Source organism: Myotis myotis, unplaced genomic scaffold (assembly GCF_014108235.1).
Source record: "Myotis myotis isolate mMyoMyo1 unplaced genomic scaffold, mMyoMyo1.p scaffold_m19_p_12, whole genome shotgun sequence".
Taxonomy (NCBI): domain Eukaryota; kingdom Metazoa; phylum Chordata; class Mammalia; order Chiroptera; family Vespertilionidae; genus Myotis; species Myotis myotis.
In genome coordinates, this window is record NW_023416316.1 from 2,401,628 (window position 1) to 2,417,570 (window position 15,943).

Below are 15,943 nucleotides of genomic sequence, written 5' to 3' on the forward strand. Positions count from 1 at the left end.
TAGAAAGGTTAGGCTCTTCACCCCTGGCTAAGCCATGACCTGCTTATAAAAAAATGTTAAGAGGGAGCTGTGCTCTTTGCCACAGAGCCAGAGACTGCGATGACCTAACTGTAACCTTCTATTGTTCCGAAGCCCTGGGGCGTTTATTACACGCCAACGAGGAGGCTCTTCATCACATCTGTGTCAGTCTTTCGTCAATGCAGCGGACACTGCCCGCCTCTCCCCGCCAGCAGCGATCCCAATGGAATCCCAGGGCCAGGAATGTGCGGCAATCAGGGCGCGGGCGGCCGTCACAAGCGCAGGCGGAAGTCCCGCAGAGCTACATAAAGCAGGGAGGCCCGGGCACACCTGCACCAGAGCCCGCAGCCTCCAGGGAGCAGCCTGCAGCGGTGAGTACAGCCTCCGCTCCCACAGGAGCCCCTTGGGCCAGGCAGGGGGACAGCCCTCACCCTGCAGCCAGAGCTCACACTCGCCCGCCTGGGCTCCCACCCCAGGCCCCTCCAGCCACACCCTGGAAGTTGGGACCCAATTTCGAGCGTCCCAACCTTCCACCAGGTTCTTAAAAGGGTCCATGACCCCAAAAGCTGAGAAGGGCCACTTCCTTCTGTGCATCGAGGGGTCCCCCTTCCGGCGGCCCAGGCCATCCCCCAGCGGATCCATCCACCATTCAGGGTGCCTCCAGTTCAAGCAGCTGCAGCAGTGCTTCCTGTGGGAGGGGCACCTGTGGGAAGCGGGGTCACCCAGGCCCAGGGGAGGGGCTCCCTGAAGCTGGCCTGAGGCGGCTCCAGCCCCAGGCTGCTTTGGGACTTCTGTAAGGCTTGCTTGCATAGTTCACTCGGGATGTCTTGGAGGGAACCGGGTGTCCTCTCCCATCCAGCTCTTTATTCCAGCCTCGGTTCTCAGAGGGCCAGCCAACCTGACTCCCACGGTCATTACCGAAAAGGCTTCCTTTGCGAGGGACCCAGCAATCACGGCTGAGGCAGGAGCATGTCTGGAAGTTCTAATCCGGGTTCAAACCCCCCTCGTATCACCACCCATGTAGCAATTCCTGAGCCAAGCCCAGTTAGGCATGGGTTTACCCCCCCCCCCCCCGCCCCTGCTGTCACAGTAAAGCTGGGAGATTGGGGCCAGTCACCTGGTGTGGGCCTGCTGCCTCCCTGAAAAGGGGTAAGGAAAACCATGAGGGGGGTGGCAAGGGCAGTCTGAGCCGTGGACAGAAAGCAATGCCCACAGGCCACGAGTCAGGAGCCCTTCACTTTCTGTGTGACCTGGCACAATCTCCTAGCCCCGTGGTCGGCAATCGCAGCTCGCGAGCCACATGCGGCTCTTTGGCCCCTTGAGTGTGGCTCTTCCACAAAATACCATGTGTGGGTGCGCACGTACAGTGCGATTGAAACTTCGTGGCCCATGCTCAGAAGTCGGTATTTTGTGGAAGAGCCACACTCAAGGGGCCAAAGAGCCGCATGTGGCTCGCGAGCCGCGGTTTGCCGACCACTGGCCTAGCCTTTCTGTTTTCTTGGTGGGAAAATGGAAATAACAGTGCCTAAAAGTGAGGTTTATTGTGAAGATGAAGTGGGGACCACCGGTGCCCCAGCCATGCTCCTCTCCGGGCGGGTGTCTGAGTTAGACCAGGTTCATCAAATCTGCTTCCTGCTTTTGGGAGCAACTGGTTTCCAAGGGAGAGAGACATTAGCAGCGTCCCAGCTGAACAGTTTCGCGGGACCCATTTATTTCCAAGTTGGAACTGAGAGGTTGTGCTATAAACTTGCTGCTGCGAGGCTGAGTGGATATGGCTCAAGAGTCAATACTTACAATGAGAGAAGAACGAACCCAAATTCGCACAGCTCTCCTGGGCTGCCTGTGTGCTGCTGTGAGCCACTCTGGCCGCGGTGGGATTAGACCTCCACTGTTACTGCCGCCAAACCCAGAGATGGCAGGAGAGGGAGACCAGCTAGTTGGTGCAACCAGCGCCTACACCTGCTATGGAATACAAGCCCAGTCCCCGACGCAGTGACACTTCTTCCTGCTGCTTGCAAGCTGGGCCCCGCTGAGCCCCCAGCTTACGCCTCTGATGGCTGCCCGGGCCCTGGGAAGTAGCTGACCAGTGCTGTGCGGGGTCCACGGGAGCAGCCTGTAACTTTTCCCTCTTTCCTCTGGGCCAGATGATGCGCCTTCACTTGCTGTCCTGCCTCCTCCTCCTGCCGCTGGCCGCCTGCTTTCCTCTCCTGGATGGAGAAGTGCCCATGGACACCACGGGGGGCACTGGAGGCGGAATGAGCTGGGCCGACCTGGCGGGGGGACACGCAGCCCCCTTCCCGTGGGGCTCCTCGCAGTGGCCGAGAGCTCCACACCCACAAGCCCAGCTCGCCATGGCCAAGGAGCTGCAGATGTTGGGCCGAGCGCATGCCGACTTCAGGCTCCGGTTCAGGAGGCAGGATGACGGCCGTGGGGTCGCCGGCTTCCTCCTGGCTAATGGCGAGAAGGCTAGTAGCCCGTTAGGGACGCTGGCCGACGAGTTCAGCGGCTACGGCAAGAAGAAAGGCGGCTTCAGGTTCCGCTTCGGCCGGCGGTGAAGGGCCCGGGACAGCCTGCCCAGGGTTTCCCCTCGGCCCCCTCCCCGCCTCAAAGAGCCTGAAAAGGGGTGGTGTTACTGTAATAAATGATTAGCTGGAGGACTGGTTTGGTGGTGCTTTTGATTTCCAACTTTGGGGAAGCAAAAACCCGCGTCGTGTCCAAAAGGAGGTGACCAAAAGCAAGCTGCCCCGTGGCGGTTCTGAGGTCCCTCGGGCCCTGCTGGTCGTGAACATGAACAGGCAGCTGGCTGCGCGGGCTGCGAGCTGCAGGTAGGAAGACTGATCAGTGGGGCAATCAAAGCTTTAACAGTCTCCATGGTGATGTCTGGAGCGGACATCCAAGTGCAATGGCGGATGAGTGCATTCCACTGGGCCGAGTATGGCTCTGAAAGTTAGAAATGAGAATCTTCACCCCATTAACACACGTTCCCTCCGGCAAGAATCCTGCTGCGGTGCCGAGCTGCCCACTCCCTCCTGATGACCGCCCTGCTCGGTGGCACCGCCTTTGTCCAGTCTCTCGTGGGAGACGGACAAGAAATACGTTTCTGCTGCAGCAAGGCTGCATTGCAAATGCTCCGAATATGAAATGTGGTGTGTGCACCTTTTGAAATAAAAGCTATAACAACTGCAAACGCTAAGGGAAAGCTTGCCTGCCTCTCGCCTGGAGGTCCTCTGTGCCCTGGGCACTTGGCCTTCCTGGGCTGCCAGTGCCTGCACTTTGGGGAGATGGCAGCTGCACACCTCCAGCACCCCCTAATTGGCTGCTGGTAAAATGCCTGTGGTCAGAGGGAGAGGGGAACACACGCGGTGCACTTCCTCCTGCACTCGGCTGCCCCTCCCTGGCCTCCTCCAAGCGGGGAGCACTCTGAAAGCCAGCTCTCTGCCCGGGAAGCCTGCTCCGGCTGGAGGGGCTGCAGCTTGGGACGAGGTGGAGCATCGCTACTAACGCGGCTCTGATGTGTTCTCCCCCCCCCCCCCCCCCCCCCCCCCCACACACACACCTGTCTTGTGTCAGACTCCGCAGTCTGACGCTTCTCACTCCCTGGCTGCTTCAACTGCTGAGAAGACCTGTATTGATGTTACCATGACAACATCTCCCTTCCTCCTTGGGAGCTGCTGCTTGCCCCTGTTCGCAACTGAATAATTTTCCATTGAGCTGTCACAATTAATTGGTGGATTTTTATTGGCCTTTTAGGACCACACTGGGCTGGACCCAGCTTGGCACCGTGGCGCATTTCGCCGTGTTTTCCAGTCTATTAGTGACTTACATTCCCCAGCAGCCGCGCTCCATCCTTGGCAGCTAGAGAGCCGCTTCACTGAGGGGTGCACAGCTCTGAGCCACCAGCGCCGAGTGGGGCGAACTGGGTGGTACAATGGGATGGGCTAGGCTGCGGCCAGCAGCCTCCCCCTGGCGCGCATGCTCCTCCAGGTGCCCTGGGGCTCCGGGTGGCTGAGGGACCAGACCGAGTGTGGGAGGCACATGGTCCTCTCACCTCCACCACGTCCACGGAGGGGGCGATCCAGGGCTCCTCCTGCTAACGTAATGGTCCGATGGGGATGGAACACACACCCCACCCTCGCCGCCCGGGTCTCTGTCTGCTGGTAACAGAGGCAGGCAGCCCTCAAGCCACGGAGGACAAACCTCAAAACAAGCCGCGTGTCCATAAAGGACAGCTCCGGCGCTCAGATCCTGTCCTAGGGTGGCAGCTGGGACAAGCACCATGGCAGCCCAGCCGTCTCACCGTGGGTACGCATTCCCACCTGGCCAAGGCGGGGGTGGGAGACAGCAACCTGGATCACCATTAGCTCATGCACACACCCACACGGGAACCAGGGAGCGTGCTCCCGAGACCAGGTCAGACAGACCAAGGGCCAACGGCGGCAGGGCTCCTGGCCGGCCTCACTTGCTGATTCCCAGCCGAGAACCTGGAAACGCGCACCTTAAAAGAAGAGGCATTATTAGCCGTGGAGTCGCCAAGGCTGCGGCGCTCCTGCGGGGTCAGATTCGAGGAACCTCCACGAGGAGAGCAGAGGTGAAGGGGAGAGGCGGCCTTCAAGGCTACGGGTGTCCTGTCACTAGGCTCCCACCTTTAAACAGGAATCAACAACAGGGCTTCCCTTCCCAGGTGCCAGGACATCCGCGCCCAATAACCCTGAAAATCAGCACAACCCAGCTGCTAAGGGCACTCGCCCGTCAAATCCACTCCCGATCCGTGTGGCTAGATCTCCTCTCTCACCCAGCCCACTCGACCCCACGGGCTCTGTGGAGGTTTGGGGCCTCCCAGGCTACTCCCGCGCCCGCCGCTCTCTCCTTGGTGGGGAAGGTTCCTCTCCAGACGGACAGGCTCCTGGCCAACAGCTCTGGAAGCAGAGTGGCTCCCCTCCAGCACAGGGTCCCCGAGCAGTTGGCATCGCTCACCAAGTTTACTTAAAACACAAAAAAGTCTTCATCTTGGGTGTAGGTCTAAAGGTCTTTATTTAGCTACAAACCTGGATGGGGAATATTTCCGTCTATGTTTTCCCATGTGTTTGAAATATTAATTAAACTGCTTAAGAGAAGAGGCTCCTGGGGGCAGGAAGCCATCAGGCAGCTGCTGTAGTGGACAAGGGGCCGCCGCGTCCCAACTGGCCCCAGTGCCCAAGACGCTGCCTGACACGTTCCACCGAAGACCCAACCCAGATGGGGCGCTGTGGAGCCCCGCCCACGAGGCTGGGTGAACACCAGGGATGAGGGCGGGCTCGGACAGGGACAGTGGTCGGTCAGGCTTGTCCCACCGAGTGTCTTCTGGGCCAAGACACCTGGAAACTGATCTCCCAGAGCACCGGATTTGGGAATGGCTCCTATAAAATACCTTGAAACCCAAGAACTCGAGGGAGCTAATTTGTAACTGCTTCTCTGCCATGCGGGAGGGAGGGAGGGAGGGAGGAGCTGGCCCCGGAGCACAGGTCTCTGTGAGTCGTGCTGTGGCCACCTGCCCCGCCAGAACGTCAGTCCCGCACAGCAGCGCTAGGCCGCACATGCTGGGTGACCCCGGGTGAGCTCCTCACATCCCTGAGCCGCAGCTTCCTCACCCAGCAAAGGAGCCCGGCCACAGAGCCTCCCTCACAGGACACGGGCGTGAGGGCTGCACGTGGGAACGGAGGGCACATCTGTAAGCAGCTGGGGTGCTCACGTGAGCGGGGATGTTGAGAAAGCTCCCACTGAAACACAGCACCGGGAGAATGTGCTCCCATTGGCAGTGTCCAGCTTGAGGGACTTTCACCAGGCGACACCCCGGCGGCCAGCACCACTCCAAGCAGAGCACCGTCTGCTCCCAGAGCTGCCTGTGCTCGAGCCTGGCATGACCCCTCCCTCAGGTCACCCTCCACCCTGACACCACACACCATCCCGCAGATGAGCCGCGCCCACCGAAGCGATGAAAGCTCCGGCATCACCAGTTCGCGTGGCTACCCCTGCTCAACATTACATTTGTGGTGTGGCAGTGCCGAGTTCAGTCTCATTGTTCCAGAACATTCCACTACGTGAACACAATGTGCCTATCCTAAAATTGACGCTTTAGGCTCTTTTGTGGTAACAATGGCAACAGCGTTGGCCCTATGGGCAGGGTTGGCCCTTGGGTCCTCCTTGGTCCTGGACTTCGAGGGCAGAAGTCACAATCACCTGAGAACTGTTGTGTGCGCACACATGCGCGTTTCTCTGGGGCTAGGGTCCGTGTGCATTAAGCTCTCAAGGGGTTCTGTGACCCAAACAAGTTCAGACCCAAGTTTAAGTTCAGGTGATTACAAGGAAGAATCTTATTTGGGAGAAGGGTCTTACAACACACCGTCCAAGAGGCTGCTGTGTCAATTCCACGACCAGTCCACGTCTGACACAGGCTGTCGTTACACCCATCCCACCCTCTCTCAGACCTGAGAGCTGTCATTCATGCCCGTGGAGAAGCTGGACTTGGGCAAGCGGGTGCCCAGTGATGGTTCAACCACTAGAGACTCTGCAGCCTGGACTCAGCCTTCTCCTCGGTGAAGTGAGGGGAGACCTGACCTCGGCTTGCGCAGGCGCAGGCGGCTTCCTGCAAACCCATCCCAGGCAGCGTCTTCACCTCCACCACGTGGCGCGCACCCGTCCTGCGCCCAAGGCCTCGGGGGGAGGAGGTTCACGCATCGCTGTGCCTTATGAGCAGGATCCGCACCCCTGACAAGCCTGCTGGCTTAATAAGTATCATTACCACAGGGCGCCGCTCACTTCCCCGCCTCCACTTCCTGGCTGTCAGCGGGTGTCAGATGGAGACCCAGATGAGAAAAGTCAGCCCCTGGCTGGGGGCTGGGAGAGGCCAAGGCAGGGCCCAGGGTGGTATTTCCATGCCCTCGCAGGAAGCAGGCCCTGCTTGTCCTCATACACACAAAGCAATGGTGCCTGGTGTGGTGAACACAGCGAGGGGTGTCTCGGGGCTGAGGGCAGCGGCAGAAAGTGAGTTCAAAGGCGAAGGGAGAGAGCATGAGTGGAGGGATGAACTCTCTCAGGCCAGCAAGGAACAGGGACGTGGCACCTCCCATTGCCATGATGCTGGCCTGACAGTGGGCTCAGCCCTCGGGCTGGTCTTCCTTGCCATGCCAGTCAGCAGTGGCCCTAAGAGCACCACTGACAAGAGCTGGGCTGCTGGCAAGGAAGTGTCAAGGGCACAGGAAGGGCTGGAGACGAGGGCAGGGCAAGTGCCTGAGAACGGCCGGCCTAGGTGACACGGGCCGCAGGATCCTGCTGGGATCCTGCCATTGTTCTGCCCCATAAAACCCAACACGGGGCCTCCAGCCCCTCCAGAAAGCAAGGGCGCCCTCCCTCCGACCCACACCACAGCTCTGGGCAACAGGAAAGAGTTACAGACCAAAGCAATCCGCACACATTCTAATGTAAACATTTATTTAAAAAATACTACGGAGGAGAGATGTGGATTCAAAAAACAAAGTCATATACAGAAACAGAATGTACTGGACCAAAAACAAGAGAGAGAGACCATAGGCATTGGAGCAGGGAGGGGAGTGGAAAACTATTTACACGTCATTTATAAAAGGGCAAGTCTACAAGAGTGTAATACCAACATATAAATGCAAAATATAGTGGCACGTCACGTGAAGAGGCGGCCAGTGCCTCGCAGGAACGGGAGGCGAGGGGCCGGGGGCCGGTTTGCTTTGTCTGCAAGGCCGCTGGCGGTGTGCTAGCACCTCCCTCAGTCTGTGCAGAACAGCAGTCTGAGGGGGCAAAGAGGTGATGCGCTGTGAGAACAGGATCAAACAATCCAGAGAAATAAAATACAGGTTCGGGTGATTAGTGTGAAAACAGGGCCTGTGTGAGGTCACGGGCAGGTGTGGGGCGCAGAGGGTGGGTTTCTCCTGGTTTCTCCAAGGGTTGCTTCTGGGCCTGGAGTGAGACCCAGCAGGTGCCTGCCCACGCCTCAGTAGCTGCTCTGGGTCACTGTCAAGGAAGCCTGGGCCCCTGCCCCGAGCCTGGTCCTGGGCAGCGAGGGGGAGATTACACCACACCGGCTCTTCGAGACACTCTAGGGTTTCATTTCTTTGTGGTTTTCTTCATCCCTGATGGCTAAGTGCTGCTTGTGGTCATTAAATAAGACATTTGCCCACGAGGGTGCAGCCAACACGAGTGGGGCTTTGGTGGCCCGGGCCTGCTCCTCCTCCTGTGTGCTGGTGCCCACGTCTGCACTGGCTGTGCTGAGAGCAGAGCCTTGAAACGCTTCAAGAACTCAGAAAACTGAAGGCTGGCTTGTCACAAAGGAGAAAGTCCTGTAAGAATCTACTTTGTCTGGGGGGGTACAAGGGAGGGAACGGAGATCCGTCAGAAATCAAGATCAAGTGCCTTCTCCGGGCACCTGCCAGTTCAAAGGGAAGGTGGCGCTGGGCCACCACAGACCTGCCTGGGCCAGGCCGGGCCACCTCGGCACCAGTGTTCGCACCAGCCAGCCCTCCGCCCGCCCCGCCCCTGCGTGCTGGACAGCAGCCCTGTTCCCCTGCAGGCCTGGGCTTTCCATCCAGAATGAGCAGTGTCACAGAGAGCTGGGACTGGGCTTGCAGGCACGCGGCAGGATGACAGGACAGTCCCCCTCCTTCCTGCGACCCAGAGGCTGGCTTGTGCTAGCACCTGTTTCACCCCCCAGGCAAGAGCTGTCCTTCACGGGAGGAAATGGGGAGGCCCAGCCCCGGCAGAGCTTCCCAGGATGCAGAGCTGGAACGTGTCTGGAGCACAGGAGGTGCGAGGAGGATGAGGGTACAGGCTCCCTCCACCAGGCGAGTGAAGGCCAGTTCCCAAGGCCTGGTGACACAGCTCCCGTTCGGGGCACTTCTTGTTGGGAAAGACGGAGGCGAAGGCATAGCCAGAGGAAATCCCCCAGAAAGACAGACAGAGAGGAAGCGCGCACCCACCTTCACAGCTGGCCGGAGGGCAGGCCTGACGCCCGTGGGGAGGGGCTGGTGTGCCGACTGCAGTCCACCAGGCGGAACCCACAGACAGAACTGACAGAGGCTCAGAGAGCGGGCTGAGGAGGAGGAAAGTGCAGGAGGACAGTTGGTGCACAGTGTAGGTAGTAGGGCGGTACACTCCATGGTGGCCCTCAGCTCCGGGGCCAAGGTCCCAGCTCACAGTCCGGTATCAGCCACCGTCATGGGCACGGGAGCCCTCACACACTGCAGGCGGCTCTGGCCGGCCTGACGCCTGGCTTCTGCTACCTCTGTACGATGTCACTGATCTCTTTCACGGAGCTGAGGAGTTTGCTGAAGTCCTGAGTGGCCGCCGGGCCACTCCCCGCGGTTGCCGGACAGATCTGAAGTTCCCGGAGGTTATTCTCCAGCTTGTTGATGGCCTCGCGGAAAGCGAATTTGTTCCTCATTTGCTGGATGGAGTCCACGTAGCTCACGCAGAACGTGTAGAGGTTTTTGCCGGCTTCTAGCACAGCGCTGTGGCTGGCCATCTGCTCCGAGTTCTTGGAGATGGCGAGGCACAGGGCCTCGGTGCTGTCCAGGACCACACCCTTGGTGATGGTGCCACTGGCGATGCGCTCGGGAGGTTGGCGGGTTTTCCGAAGAGACACACGGGTGGATATGAGAGGGATGAAGGCGGTGGAGGACAGTTGGTCCCCTGCCAGGGCGGAGGATGCTGATGGCAAAGTGGAGGGAGTGGGGACTGGGCTGGTCGGGGTCCCCGCTGGCTTGGTGGATGACTGAGGCTTTGGCATGGACAGGAGCACAGGCTTTTTGACGCCCTCCCCCAGCTGGCTGGGTTTGGCAGCGTCACTGTTTACAGCATCCACAACCACAGCCGTGGATTTTGCTTTTCCGCTGGCGCTGGTCTCCCCAGCTGCTTCCTGGCTCAGGCTCGGAGAGGGCCTCCCGGCTTTCCCAACAGAGGCTGGAAGTGGGGGTGGCGGGGCAGGCTTGAGCTTGGACAACTTCCCTTTGTCTCTCCCTGGGGACTCGGAGGAGGGCTTGTGCCTCCTCATTCGAGATTCCTCTGCGGGGGCCTTGCTGGTCCCTCCAGATGCACCTGGTCCTGCTCTGCTGGTGGTGGGCACTGGCTCAGCTGTGGCAGGGGTCCCCAAGGCACTGGACTTCCCGGCCTCATCCTTGTGGGGCAAACCAGAGGAAGGAACCACCACCACCTGCCTACGGAGAAGTTTTGGAGTCAGACTGGGAGGGCTGGAGCCCGGGCTGGACTCCGCTGTGTCTTTGAAAACCTCATCAGCCAACTCCTCCATCTTCTTCACCAGCCTTGGTGGGGGCGTCACTGTGCCTCTGGCCACCTGGTCAGACCTGGTCTCACTCGCCCGCTTCCGAGGCAGAGCTGGCTTCTCGCTTTTGTGCCCTCCGAAAGTGGACGAGTCAAACTGTCTTCCCGTGGACTGCAGGTCCCGAGGCAGCGTGACCGACCTCCACTCCGTGTCCTTGGCCCCGTGGGGCACGCAGGAGGCAGAGCAAGACCGCAGGAAGCGCTTGCTGGCGCTGCTGCCGCTCTCCTCTTCGCTGGCGGCTAGTCGGCTGCTGGTCAGCGTGCTGGACTTCTTCCACAGGTGGGGAGACCGGAAGCCTGCGCCTCCCGACTCCCGGAAGGCTCCATTGGGGACACCAGCCCCACTGCCGGGCTTGGGGGACTTGGCTGGCTCGGCTGTGTCCGAGGGTGTGGCAGCAGGCGCCCCGTTGCTGACTTCACGGCCCTCTTCCTCTCCGGCCCCCTTGCGCTCTGGCTGGCCGTCCATCTCCCGGAAGGAGCTGCTGCGTTTGGGAGGGGTTGGGGCCGTTTTCTTCTTCTTCTTGATCAAGGCGCTAAACAAATTGGTCTTTTTGTCTTTGGGGAGAAGGCGTTCATCTTCATTTAGGCAACCGTCCTGGGGACCTCGTTCTTTTCGAGGGAGCAATGGAGACACAGCAGGCTCGTGGTCCAGAGGATCTGAAACACATGGGGAAGGCTCATCAAGTCCAAACTAAAGACCCCTGAGCGGCAAGACCCTCGGGCTAGCCTCCCACTCTCTAAGAGGCCTGGGCTCTGGGCTCAGAAAGGCCTGGGCAAGTTACTTCTTGTTGCTCACCCTCAGCTTCCTCATCTGTAGAACAGAGGATGTGCCCTGGCTGGCATCTCAGTGGTTAGAGCATCAGCCTGCGCACCCAAGGGTTGCAGGTTCGATTCTGGTCAAGGGCACATACCTGGGTTGCAGGTTTGAACCCCGGCCCCAGTCGGGGTGCATGTGGGAGGCAACCAATCAATGTGTCTCTCTCACATAGATGTTTCTCTCTCTCCCTCTCCTTCCCTCTTCAGAATCAATAAAAATATTTAAAACACACACACACACACAAAACAACACAAAAAACTTGGGAATCATGGTTCTATAGGTCCTGCTGTGGCAAAACATCCCCTATTGCCAGCTCGCCCCGTCCCTTCCCACTTCGTCTGTGACCCATCAGAGCAGATGCTGGCCGCCTCCGGCACTTTGGCTCCACGGTCTGCAGGAGGACCCAGGCTTCTAGGGTGGGGGGCAGGGGGACAACTGCTACACCAGAGCAGCCTGGCTCCAAATAGAGCCTGGCACACAGGAGGCACCAGACCCAGCCCCTGACCATATTGAGAATCCTCCCGAACCACTCCCATCTCCCTCTCACTTCTCAGAGACCAGACCGGACAGGACGCTCGCTCGGGGCCACAGCTGTGAGTACCATGAAACGGTGGCTTCTTCCTCAGGTTTCATCCGCTTCCCTGCCTGCTTGACTGGACCGACTGCTGAAGCCAATGGCTCAATGGCTCACGGGGGGTGGGGGAGGGGTGCTTCCAGGGGAGATGACTAACGTGGGATTTGCCTGCCCTTCTGTGCGGGTCCCACTCACTGCTTCCCATGTGCCACGCTGGCCCTGGGCCTCGGTGGGGAGGGGCAGGGACATACCAGGCTCTCCCGGGCCCTTGGCGTGGGGCGCCTCAGGCAGGTCGGTGATGTCTCTGTGTTCTGCGGCTCTCCTGGAGGTCCTTGTCTTGGTGGGCAGCTCTGGGGCCTGCAGCAACGTGCCCGCAACCCCTCGCACGCCCTTCTTCCCCAGCTCCTTTTCCACTTCTAAGAAACACCAGAACACAACACACACACACACACCAGCAGCCATCAGGACGGTGTCACTGTTGGTGTGCTGGTTTTCTTTTTAAAATAACAGTGGTCATCTACACACGTTTACAGAAAAGAGATACAAATGATAAGGAAACAACACTTATAGTTTGCAGAATTCTGCATGGCTACGAAGGACAGAGCTCCACACTCAACACTTCTGTCCAGCTTTCTGGTCTCAGATAACTTGCTGGCCCGCGCACTTCTCCCTGGAAGTGAACTAAAGGACCAGGGCTGGAGTCCCCTACAACCATCCCTCCTACCCCAACCTTCCACCCAGGCAGGCCCCCCAGGACGGGCACTTTACCATCTGATATGCTGGACTCCTGAAACATTGTTTCAAAGGCTTGGTGGATTTCAGCAAAGGAGGGCCGGTCAGAGGGGTTCCACTGCCAACCTGGACAGATGAGACCGAGTCAGACCACCCAGGAGGCCTTGCTAACAATAACAAGTGTGTGGTTAGCAATTCTGAAGGAAAAGTCTAGAATTGAAAGAAGCATTCCACTCCTGCTACCCACCTTCTGGTGTGACAAGTTAAGTGATGAAGGCCATTGCGCCCTATTAGACGTTAAGAATTTAAAAGACCAGACACTAGCAGGAATACGGATTGTAAGACCGAGAGATGTTGACAGCTGGAACTGCATTTACAAATATTTGTCTCCCAACCCCACTCTAGCAAGTGCACAGATTTACTAAGCCAAATAGGTCGTCCTCGTCTTTGCCCTTACTTCACCATTCTCCAAGCCCCAAACCCTCATTAGTAAACAAATGCCAGCCAACGAGATTAAAGGAGGATGAAGGACTGATCAAGGTGAGGATGTAGCCTGGTGGGAGTATAAGTTGGTACAACTTTTTTTGAAAAACAATTTGGCAAAATCTGTCAAAACTTAAAATGCACATAGCCCTTTGAGCCAACAGTTCAACTTTTAGCAATCCCAGTACAACGCAGGTGTGTGGAGGCACTCACTCCCGCCTTGCTTATGGCAAAATCCTAAACAAATGTGTAACTAAATGTTCATGAAAAGAGCAATGAATAAATCACCTAGTGGGATGCTAAACAGTTACAGATAAAATTAAGTGGGGAGGAGAGACATCTCCAAACTATGGACAGGGAAAGATTTGTCTGTTACATAGCTAAGTGCAAAGAAAGTTGCAGGCATGGTTTTATATATATACTAAAACCAACCAGATACATGTCTCCTGGAGTATCTACCTACTACTACAGATGTGTGAAGGTAGGCCCAGGAGTTGGTATTTATTAAAAAGAAATCCAAGTATGCATCAATCCCAATTTTGTATTAAAAAATGAAAAAACCCTCATACATAAAAGGATAGAGAAAAACTGAGAGGGGCAAAAATATGTATCAAATTCGTTCATTCACTGCTTTACATACACACTCCCACAGTGGAATGCTTTACAAAGCCCACATGTAAGCTTTGGAACTGGCAGGGGAAGGCTCACATGCTCGCATGAGTTCGTAGACCTTCTCTGGGCAGCCTTCCGGACGCTCCATGCGGTAGTCTTTCTCTAGCAGCTCATACACCTGGGACAGGTCAATTCCCGGGTAGGGCGACATGCCGTAGGTAGCAATCTCCCAAAGCAATACTCCAAATGCTAGGGAAAAAAGAATAAGAAAGGTTATTTGAAATGTGCAGAATTTAAGTATTCTGCATTTAAAATTGGTTTCCTGTGTAGAAGACAGAAGCTACGCTTTCAGAAACAGGCCAGGCACTGACATTTTACCAGGCTCTTAACTACTAACAGCCCAGGACAGAATGAAACTTTCAGTTCACTCACCCCCACAGAGCAGAACACGCTGAAGGGGAGAAGAGGGCTGCACTGAGGAGCCCCTCCAGGGTCTTGTAGGTAACGTGACCATCTTGCTGGGACATGTGTGGAAGGAATCCAGGGCTAGATGTCAGGAAGCCATGTCTACTCCTAACTCTGTGACCAACTAGTTATGTGCCTCCCCTTTCTGGAGTATGAGATATTGCTAAGGTCCCTTCCAACTCTTCACAAGAATCTTACAAAATCTTTGCCCGCCAACATGGCTCAGTGGTTGAGTATCAACCTATGAACCAGGAGGTCAAGGTTCGATTCCCGGTCAGGGTACATGCCCAGGTATGGGCTCGATTCCTAGTGTGGGGCATGCAGGAGGCAGCCGATCAGTGATTCTCTCTCATCATGTTTCTTTCTCTCCCTCTCCCTTCCTGTCTGAAATCAATAAAAATATATTCAAAATCTTTGAAAGTTTTGCAGGCCCTTAGTACAGCCTTGACATTCCTAATCCCATTAAAGGAAGCAGAACTGACTCCTCCCTAGAGAAATGGGTGGCTCAGGTCTAGGGCAGGGAATGAAGGGGAAACATCACAGGTGCTATCGAAAGCTACAAGGGTCTTGTCAAAGGGACTAGGAGCACTGTGAATTTCCCACCAGCAGAAGATGAGACAGCCTGAGTATCAACAAGGAAAATAACTGTGAACCCGCAACCCAGTTATTTGCCCTTGACAGGAATCGAACCCGAGACCTTTGGGGCGCAGGCCAACGCTCTAACCACTGAGGGACGGTGGCCAGGGCAAAAAGTATGACTTTTATGATTTAATGGGAAAGTTGTACACTAACTAGATATTTGATATTTGGAAATTACTGTCAATTTTTGGAGGGGGACACTGTAGTTATGAGGCTGAAAATGCCATCTTTAAGAGGCTCACACTGAAATACTTATGGACAAAGTAATATGATGCCTGGAATTTGATTCAAAATAAGGGTTGGTGGAGTGGGTGGGGCACAGAGGATGCAAGAGCAGCATGAGGTGGTGACCAGCAGGCTGGGTGATGGGGCAACGGCGCTCATTAGGCAGCTCTGTCTTCTTTAGAGTATGCTTACAATTTGCCATAAGAAGTTCTTTACAAAAGTAAAAATACAATACTCTCACGAGGCTTTAGAGGGTAACAGCCTATTGAAAGCCCAAACCAAACTACAGAGCGTTCCCTGCAGGGCTGGCTAGGTGCCCCGAAAAACCAAGCAGCGGACTTAGAATGAAGATAAAGGGTAAGTTAACCTAAATTATTTTGGAAGAAAAAGCTCATTCTAACTTCATTTTGGAGAGAGAACAGGAAAAAATGACTTTTAAATAAAAAAGAAACAAGCAAAAAAGAGAATTAAATAATGGGGGAGGGAAAGGTAAAAGAGCAAGAAAGAGACAATCAAACAGCAAGAGAAAAACAAAACGAACAGAACAGGAAAGAAGCCACACCCTGGGCGGGCGAGGAGGGAGCGGAGGCCCTTACCCCAGACGTCGGACTTGATGGAGAACTTGTTGTAGGCCAAGCTTTCAGGCGCGGTCCACTTGATCGGGAATTTGGCCCCGGCGTGGGCTGTGTAGGTGTCCCCTGTCATTAACCTGCTCAGGCCGAAATCAGCCACCTTCACCAAGTGGTTTTCCCCTACCAGGCAGTTCCGGGCAGCAAGGTCTCTGGGAAAGAGAAGAGTTCATCCATGAGAGGTGCTGGCTTGCCTTCCAGCCTCACAAATACACCACCGACAATGGAAAAAGGGAGTCTGGTCCCCAGGAAACTTACATTACCTTCCGCCAGGGAGCAGTGCCTGGCCCTCAGAACCACCTGGGATCCCAACATGGTGAGAGGCAGCAGGGGGCACTGGAGCGGGCCCCTGGCCCTGTGGCCTGGAGCAAGGTAATTACGCTGGGACTCAAGTTACCTCCTTCATAA

General features: G+C 56.5%; 2 protein-coding genes across 7 annotated transcripts in view; one reads left to right on the plus strand and one right to left on the minus strand.

Moving 5' to 3' along the window:
- Nucleotides 1-295: 295 nt before the first annotated feature.
- LOC118667750 (pyroglutamylated RFamide peptide) lies at nucleotides 296-2,664 on the plus strand. Its single transcript, XM_036331513.1, has 2 exons — nucleotides 296-389; nucleotides 2,163-2,664. Exon 2 carries the CDS (start codon nucleotides 2,163-2,165, stop codon nucleotides 2,571-2,573), a length of 411 nt encoding a protein of 136 aa, XP_036187406.1. The 5' UTR covers nucleotides 296-389; the 3' UTR covers nucleotides 2,574-2,664.
- A 4,800-nt stretch (nucleotides 2,665-7,464) lies between these two features.
- ABL1 (ABL proto-oncogene 1, non-receptor tyrosine kinase) overlaps nucleotides 7,465-15,943 on the minus strand; it is a 98,446-nt gene continuing 89,967 nt past the window's right edge. For 2 of the 6 annotated variants that reach the window (XM_036329329.1, XM_036329331.1), the window contains exons 7-11: nucleotides 15,503-15,687; nucleotides 13,674-13,826; nucleotides 12,519-12,608; nucleotides 12,002-12,166; nucleotides 7,465-11,016 (exon numbers count right to left, since the gene is read on the minus strand). In XM_036329329.1, coding sequence (XP_036185222.1) covers nucleotides 9,299-11,016; nucleotides 12,002-12,166; nucleotides 12,519-12,608; nucleotides 13,674-13,826; nucleotides 15,503-15,687 — 2,311 coding nt within the window. In that variant the 3' untranslated portion in view covers nucleotides 7,465-9,298. Of the gene's footprint in view, nucleotides 11,017-12,001; nucleotides 12,432-12,518; nucleotides 12,609-13,673; nucleotides 13,827-15,502; nucleotides 15,688-15,943 lie in introns of those variants that run through there. The other 4 variants (XR_004971110.1, XM_036329332.1, XM_036329334.1 and 1 more) reach the window with 4 other exon arrangements.